This window comes from Bidens hawaiensis, unplaced genomic scaffold (genome assembly GCF_021521415.1).
Source record: "Bidens hawaiensis isolate Kalapana, Puna unplaced genomic scaffold, B.hawaiensis_p1.1 tig00010817_1, whole genome shotgun sequence".
Taxonomy (NCBI): domain Eukaryota; kingdom Viridiplantae; phylum Streptophyta; class Magnoliopsida; order Asterales; family Asteraceae; genus Bidens; species Bidens hawaiensis.
In genome coordinates this window covers 162,211-171,120 of record NW_027491835.1, presented here as the reverse complement: position 1 = coordinate 171,120, position 8,910 = coordinate 162,211, and the positions used below count along the sequence as shown (strand labels likewise).

At 35.6% G+C, this 8,910-nt stretch overlaps 1 protein-coding gene across 1 annotated transcript; it reads left to right on the top strand.

Annotated features, from left to right (window-relative positions):
- Positions 1-3,085: 3,085 nt before the first annotated feature.
- LOC143536574 (psbP domain-containing protein 5, chloroplastic-like) lies at positions 3,086-5,689 on the top strand. Its single transcript, XM_077030526.1, has 5 exons — positions 3,086-3,145; positions 4,482-4,541; positions 4,626-4,680; positions 5,159-5,208; positions 5,322-5,689. Exons 1-5 carry the CDS (start codon positions 3,086-3,088, stop codon positions 5,418-5,420), a joined length of 324 nt encoding a protein of 107 aa, XP_076886641.1. The 3' UTR covers positions 5,421-5,689.
- The last annotated feature ends 3,221 nt before the right edge of the window (positions 5,690-8,910 follow it).

Here is an 8,910-nt window from a genome sequence, read left to right as displayed (position 1 = left end):
CCAGTTAAGGTTGAACCAAAGCCTTTGCATAAATAGGCTTTATTGAGATTCTGAGTTATGGGGTTGATCTCTATTCTCTCGCGGTATTGGGCGTCATGTTCTTCGGGATCTGTGGTTCCATCATATAGCTTCATGCTGGGAGTTTGGATACGTTTCGGGATCTCAGCATCACATATTGGGGGGGGGGGCAAATCTTGAGATCCTGTGACTGCTTGGAGACACTTCTGGGATCGGCTGGACTATCCCAGGAACGCTAGATATCAACGCCTTGAGTTTTTGCAATTCCTTCTGCACCATTGGACTAATACCGGAATCTTGCGAAGCATCAAGGTTAGTCTCAAGTATATCATAATTGTTATTAAAGTTATCAGTGTCGGGATTCCTGGATGAGGATCCTAGAACAATGACTGAATCTCTAGTGATAGCACTTCTCGTATTCAGAAAGGGATCACTTGTTCTTGGTGCTAGCTGCATGGGTAGGAAATCATCATAACGATTCCCTTGGGATCCTGACGCCTCAAAGTTCAAGTCTCTAGGCTGCAACAGAGTGAAGGATTCCTTAGCCGACTTCTTTCCTTGTGCCTGGATATCCCGGAGCTCTCTCATGACAGAGTTATTGTTTTTCTTCTGAGTTTCCATGTGTTCCTTCATCTGCATTAAAATATCAAATATATCATCGTTATACATAAGAGCAGGTCTCGTATTGGGAGACCCGGATCTTTGTGCTGGCACGCCGGTGGGAAGCCTTGTTGCAGGTGGAGCCATGGCACTTGATCCTCCCGCTCTTGAGATGTTGGTGTTGCAGTTGGTCGTCTTTCTCTGGGCAGCAAGCGGAGGAGGAAATGGTTGAGCAGCTCTAGAAATGGCGGACGGCATGGAAGAAGAAGCAGCCTTGGATTGAGAAGCCATTTTCTAGTAGATTTTTATAAGGTAATGATTTAGGATGAATGTTAGTATGGATTTAAGGATGAAAAACACTACTTGCACCATGGTGGGCGCCAAACTGTTTTGGTCAAAAATTACCGAAATAATAATCGAACAAATTTGTTAAGTGAGGTAGACTGTTCTTCAACAATATGGTAAATGATTGCAGTAAAAGTTAAGGGTTGACACAGCGATTTAGCGAGGAAAAGCCTTAGATCCTGGTGAGGATCCTTAGAAAAAATCTCGGAGGGGAAAATTATCCCCTACCTCAATTTATTAATGGTGAAAAGGTGATTATAGCTCGATAACTGAGTGCAATGGCATCTAAGTTACAGTAGAGTGAGTGCTAAAAAATTATGTGTCTCTAATCCATACATCAGCCTCATTATGTAGTGAAGGAAAATAACTGGTATCCCGAAAATCTAGCCTATTTACTAGGTCTTCATCTTGGGGAGCACTCAAATAATCGTTGCAAATCATTCTCCACGTGTTTTTACTAGTACTCCATATATTTAGCAAGACTTGGTCTTATAGCCGTTGCATTATTATCCAAATGGGTAACCTGGAAGGATAACTAATCGACACAATATAAATAAAGGTAACTGCCTTCGATGATCCCGTCTGATTAATAGGACTTTAACTTGGTCATTACTCCTAACCGTTATGGACCCATTCCATATATTTTTCTTCAGTTATTAACGAGTCTTTTTAGTTGATTAAGTCACCAATGGTCATCTACAAGAATAAGTCAAAGCCAAGATCGAAATAAACCGTTAGTACTCAGGATCTTGGAAAAAGTCAAAATCAGGGATCCTGGGGAGGTCAGGGATCCCGAAGTATTCGGAATCCCGGTTCATAAAAATTGACCCACAACAATAAAGATGTAAAAACGTATTATTTAATCGTATATGAGAAAGAAAATATAGTGTTTTTTATTATAATTATGGAGATTGAGATAGAAAAGCTATCGGGAATGTTCTTAGTCGCATTACCATGAAGTATTATTTACCAGCTTTTTGTTTTATGATGTGAGAAACGAACCAAATTGTGTCGAAAAGGAACTAAAATCAATTAGATATTGATGCTCGAAGTTAGCTGTTTGAGATTTTTAACTGAAAGCTGCAAAAGTGATTATTAATATAAGTTGGAACTTGGAAGGACGGATAAACTTTGAATTGGTTTATGAGTAGATCCTATCTCAAGAATCAAACCAAGTGGAGTCATAGTCCGCTAGAATTTGATTCGTTTACAACCAAGGGCGAAGGATACCTTAGGACGCGGGTGGCCTTGTCTCGCCCCGTTTTTTTCTTACGCATTAGTGTAAATTTTAACCGTTTTCATCTTAGAAAATGTGAGCCCCCCCCCCCCCCCCCCCCCCGCTCCAAAAAAAAAAAGAAAAGAAAATTTCACTGTTGTTTACAACCGAGGCAGTTTCAGAAAAACTATCGAAAAAATGTGTTTTATTTTTGTTAGGGATGTTAAATGAAACAATATTAAAAATACAAGGACTAGAAAATCTAAATTCTTTTTCTATCCATTAGTTCACCCTGCTTGTTTTTGTTTTTTCAGCGTGGAGTGGATGAGCTATGGAAACTGTACTATCTCCCTCCCTTTCTCAACCCATATTCAATCTCTCTCTCTACAGGTTCTCTATCTCTCTATACATACACAATATATATGTATATATATATTATCTCATCTGGGTTTCATGTGTCTTCTTCAGGGACCAAGCTAAACCAACTTCTTCATCAAACCAAAAGATATGTAAGCCCAGCAACAAATTTGTGGTTTACTGTTGTAAATCTTCAACACCCACCACCAAAAATGGGTTCTTTAGAAGGGATATTATTTTATTTGGGGCTGCTGCTACAGTATTCCCAATTGAAGGTAAAAAGTTATTTACTGTTAGTAGTGCCAGTTATGTATTTGAAACATTTAATTTTTTATGTTTTTAAATTGTTTGTGATTTATAGGATCAAGTGCTGATGAAGATCTTAAAATGGCTCCATTAGTTGATGAACTAAATGCTTACTCATATTTGATTTCATTGGAAGTGCCTTCCAAGAAATTTATCTTTAAATGGTATGTATCTTATCTTCATACTTGAGTTGTTATGTTTCTGAAAATGAAATTAAGTAATTTTCACTAGATGTAAGTAGGAATGCAAACGAGTGGAGTTGCTCGCGAGCTACTTGAGATTGGCTCCTTAATACTCGAATTGGTGTGTGCTTAAACGAGCTCAGGCTCGAGCCCGAGTTTAAGCTTTTAGTAAGGCTCATTTAATAAACAAGCTTGAGCTGAGCTTCACATATCGAGCTCGAGCCAACTAGCAAGCCTAAACGGTCTTTTATTTATATAATTTTTATTTAAAATATATTTATAATAACTATTATTATATAAAAAACATATGATAACACTAATTGAATAGTATATTTTATGTTAACTATAACAATTGTAATTATAAATATATATGTAAATAGTTATAAAAACATTTATACAAAAAATTAAATAGATCATAAATAACAAATTAGTCGAGCCCGAGCCTAGGTTGAGCTTGACAAACCACCGACGAGCCGAACTTGAGCTTTAGAAATACAACTCTAAACAAGGCAAGCTCGTGCCCTCTTAAATTAATACGAGCCAGGAGAGTGTAAACGTGCCCGGGCTCGGCTTAAGTTAGTACTGAGATGAGTCAGGATGGATCAAAGGAATTTTGCAAGAAGGTCAAGATGGGTTGGGAAAATGCTAGTGACTTTTGGTTATAGACTTATAGGTTAGAATGGGTTTGTTTATGGGTTAGAAGGACTAAAACAAGCTTTATCCAATTTTATTTCAAACAAAACCCACAGAACCGAATAGAAACCGAGAAATTGAAACCGAAATCATTGAAGCCGAACATATACCGAAACCGACCGAAATGAAAAAATCAAAACCGAACTGAAGAAACCGAACCTGAACCGAGACAAAACCAAGTTTTTTTTTAATGAACGAGGAAGACGGGGGAAACATTTTAGTTATTTTACTTTTTGCGTTTTCGATTTATATTTTGAGTTATTATTTTTTTATTAATTTTTTTGAGGGATTTTTTAAACGAAATAAAAGCAAAAATGAACCGAAAAAAAACTGAACCTGAACCGAGATGAAACCGATTTTTTTTTTTTATAATGAACGAGGACGACGAGGGAGACATTTTAGTTGTTTTAGTTTTTGCGTTTTTGATTTATATCTTGAGTTATTAGTTATATTTTTTTTATTAAATTTTTTGAATATTTTTTTAGGGGTTTTTGAAACTTTTTGCATTTTAACCTTTACTTGGGTCATGGATTAACTTTACCCATGTTGACCCATACCCATCCTAACCCTCTATTTTAAAAATCCATCCTGACCCATACGCATCCTGACCAAAACCCAAACCCATCACCCAAATCCAACCCAACCCAACCCACTCATATTGCCACCTCTAGTTAAACGGGTTGGTTGACCCATTAAATTTGAAGGCCTATGCTATTTGTTTCCATATCTCTATCTGCTCACTTTTGGCTCTTGTTGTATGATAGATCGATGGGGAACCTTATTGGTACTATGAATACCTAGTTCGTAAATCGCCTACAAAAACTGTATGTTTTTTTTTTCTTTGCTTTTGTATTCTTAAATCCAATTAGCTCTAATTTAAAATACGCTGAAGTAATATAAAAATGCAGGTGCAAGACTCGAATATCTTTCGGCATTATCTCGCTGCATCTGTTGAACGAGATGGTCTGATCCCATTTATACTAGTTTCTTTTAGTTGAGGTGTCAAAATGGCCTGGCCAAAAAAGGGTTTGGGTCGAAATGGGTGGTTTTGGCATGGGTTGACCCAAAACACTTCCATACAAATATTATAAAGAAAATATATTATTTTAATAACATTCTTAAATTTTTATAAAAATGATTCATAAGGTTTTATCATTTATGCACTAAAATATAGTGTGGACAACTTTCGACATCAATGTTAAAACATGGACCGAACCTACTCGTTCATAAGTAAATGGGTCTTTTAGATTTTCACAAGAACGATGATTTGTTTTCACAAGAATTACATTAAAAAAATCAATCGAAAATCCATTTTCTTTTAGATTTTCACAAGAACGATGATTTGCTTACAGCAACGAATCTGGATAGGTTTGTTGTTCTGCAAATTTGCAAACCACAAGTTACATACCTTTTGCTAACAAACTAAGCTTCTTGTTTGCAGGATTTTTATACTCGTTAAACGCTTCGACGCTTAACAAGCAATGGGACATGGTAATTATTTATATATATATGTATATCTTTTTCAGTTTTTGGTCATATGAGAGAACCATATTAACTAACTGAGTTGAGGATCTAACTTGGAGTTTGTTGTTTGTTTAAAACAGATGGGTCCTGTACTGGAAAACACTGTAGCTTCTTTTCGGCTTCTTCCGCCCACGGAAAGCTATGTTCCACCATACAAGGATCCATGGAGATTTTGGTGATTGATGATATATATTGATCTGTGAGTGAAGTTTTGTTTTGGCTGGTCAATTGACCCTTGAAACTGTATAGACTAGGAGTTTGAATCTTTACACCTAGTTCAAGAGGGAGGTTCAAATGATTATTGCTTATTAGGTTAATGAGATGATTTTTGCAAATTAATAGTTGTCACATAATTAATTCAAATTTAATTTTTTATTTTTAGTTTTTTATATTCAGATACAGGTTGCTAGTCAACCAAATGTAAACCCTTAATTAAGGGGTTTAATGAAGTGAGAATTATGTTTGTGATTTTTGACCAAACAACAAATGACTTTTGGTTGTGGTTTCTCTTAGGCCATGCCTGTGGTTGCTGGCACGTCACTACCATGTAGGCGAATGAGTATTCACTGACTAAACCATCAAACGTGTGTAATGGTTTAATCAAGTTGTTAATCATTTTATAATCATTATTATTTCATCCTTTTGTTTTGAAAAATATGAATAAGTGAGTGTGATTTGCTGGAAAAAAGTTTTGCCCCCACCCAATTAGCCCATGGGTCATGTTATTGAATTGCGATCTGAGGGCATTCACTATTTTGACACCCCGGGTTATTTATGCGTAATGGTGTTTGGCACCTAGGAGTGGTGATGCGGTGGTAGCTTAACACGCACTACACATGAAAAAAATACCTAAATTCATGGGAAAGTACGTAGTACCAACCAAAAAGATGTTACCTCAGTCCATAATAAAGTAACTCAATTGGCAAGCCAATGAAGAAGCTACATTTTTAAAATTGGGGCATTTACATATTTTCCCTTTCCAAACTTTGAGATTACATATCTTCCCAAACCATGCTTAAAGAGCATTGTATATTTTGCATTAAAAACTTGTATTTTGAGGAAATATGTAATTTTAAAGGTTAGCAAGGAGAAATATGTAAAAATCCCTTTAAAATTCATAGGGTTGCTTAAAATTCAAACCAAACTACCAAAGTAAAAGGTCTGACTTATAATTTTAGTAGGAAGGATGTTATTTTGAAATTTTGGATTTTAATATTGAATTATCAATCACTTAAATTTATGTTGCCTCAACAAAATTTACATTGTTAAGAGGCGACGTCTGATTCGTTTAGATTTAGATTGTTTGTTTTGTTAAAATGTGAGATCTTAATGGTTCAGTGCCCATCTTACCGATTCAGACTTGACACATCGCTGAATGAAAAAGTGACCTAATACCCACGCCGTTCCTTCCTTTTCTTCTGGTGACTCATGCACAACATCACCATCTTCGCTCGATTTCAGCAAGCACAAACTGGTATGATTTTTTCTTCTGTTTCACGACCTCTAGGGTTCGAACGGCTAATCGATGTTTAGTATTATTTTAATTGATGTTCAATTTGGTTGAATCTTGCTTTTTTATTGACAATTTAGTTCGAACATATGGCAAGGTATTTGGGTTTGTTGGGATGAATTTGATATGAAAGCGTAAAGTTTTATTGTCGATCTATGCTTAAATATGATTTGCACACATTAGGTTCATTCATAAACTACACAAGCATTGTGATTCCTTGAAAATTTTACCATTGTATGTGATTTTGAGATAGGGTCGAACTCTTAGTATGTGTAACTAATGTATAACCGAAACATAATAGGATGTGCATGAATAGTTTATTTTCATTTTAAATTGATTATATAAAGTTTGTGAAGTAAGATTGTGTTGAAAGAGCCACATACATGATTCGTTTTATAAACAACATTATGATGCAGTTAAGGTATTTGATAAAATGTCTTGAATGAACTGACTACTTTAACTTTAAAACATTTTAGTGCTTTGGTGGTAATGTGTTCTAATCTCCTAGTTTGGGTAAAAACAAAGCTAACACTTACAAATATGTTGTGTAATGTTGGTGTCCATGGAGGTTGTGTTGCAACTATAATTATAGATTCGTTGTGTAAGGCCCCAAATCCAAGTGTCTTACTTTGGCGTTGGATTTACTTATAAACACAGTTCTACATATCATAGTGAATTAAAACTTTTCGCGAAACATAAAAACATCAATCATTCATTACAAAACATTACAGATCTTGTCTTAACATTACTCATATTTGTCTTCAAAATAAAAACATAATAAAATATAACATCATAACAATCATCCCAAGCTGTTAGCCTCTCCAAGCCAACTACTTTAACCTATTTGACTGCGTGCATACTAAAATTCAGCTACGCTAAGTGATTTCTAGTTAATCAGGCAACATACATTACATTCACATACTTGCATGTATCCGGAGATACATGTCACATACATAACATGCTCATCTTTCATTCATACATACTTGCATACGTACATTCATTCTTTCATACTTTCTTTCTTTTTATACTTTCATGCTTTCATACCTTTCATACCTTCATGTTTTAACTCATTTAATTGATACATACTATCTCTACGTTTTAAAGAACATTTCGCCCTACTTCCTTCGGATATTATTAGGGTCCAGTGCCCTACATACCTCAGATATTATTATGGTCCGGTGCCCTACGTACCTCGGATATTATCAAGGTCCGGTACCCTACTTACCTTGGATATTATCAGGGTCCGGTGCCAGACATACCTGGATATTATTAGGGTCCGGTGCCCTACGTACCTCGATATTATTGGGTTCTGGTCCCTTCTTTTCGTTCCATAACCATACATATCTTGCCATACGACCATACATACTTTGCTTATCTTTTTGTTATATATATATATATATATGGCTTGAAGCCATGAATGTTGAGATTCAATCCATGCATGACAACCAAGTATGGGATTTGGTTGTACCACCTCTTAATTCCAAACCGGTTAGAAGTAAGTGGGTTTTCAAGAAAAAAAACAAAATGCATGGAAACTTGGATACTTATTAAATAAGACTTGTAGCAAAAGGTTTTACTCAAACTCAAGGGTTGATTATGATGAGACTTTCTCTCCCGTGGCATTGCTAAAGTCTATTAGGATATTATTTGCCATAGCTGCATATTATGACTATAAGATTTTGCAAATGGATGTTAAAACCGCTTTTCTAAATGGGCATCTTGAAGAAGATGTCTATATGGTTCAGCCCGAAAGTTTTATTGATCCACAACATCCTAGTAGAGTATATAAGTTAAAGAAATCAATCTATGGATTGAAACAAGCATCTAGAAGTTGGAATCACCGTTTTGATGAAGAAGTTAAGAAATTTGGATTCATCGAGAACGCTGATGAAGCTTGTGTGTATAAGAAAGCTAGTGGGAGCATCATCACTTTCTTAGTATTGTATGTTGATGACATACTACTATTTGGAAATGACATTCCAACCATGGAAGGTGTAAAAGCCTGGCTTGGGAGTTGTTTTTCCATCAAAGATCTTGGTGAAGCCGCCTACATTTTGGGAATAAAGATCTATAGGGATAGATCAAGGCGGTGATAGGTTTAAACCAAAGTACATACATTGACAAAATCTTGAAGAGGTTCAAAATGGAGAACTCTAAGA

Coding starts and splice junctions, on each gene's coding strand:
- LOC143536574 (XM_077030526.1), top strand. CDS start 3,086: ATGCAAACGAGTGGAGTTGCTCGCGAGCTACTTGAGATTGGCTCCTTA. Junction 3,146..4,481: donor GCTCCTTAATACTCGAATTG/GTGTGTGCTTAA, acceptor GTTGTATGATAG/ATCGATGGGGAACCTTATTG. Junction 4,681..5,158: donor TGCATCTGTTGAACGAGATG/GTCTGATCCCAT, acceptor TCTTGTTTGCAG/GATTTTTATACTCGTTAAAC.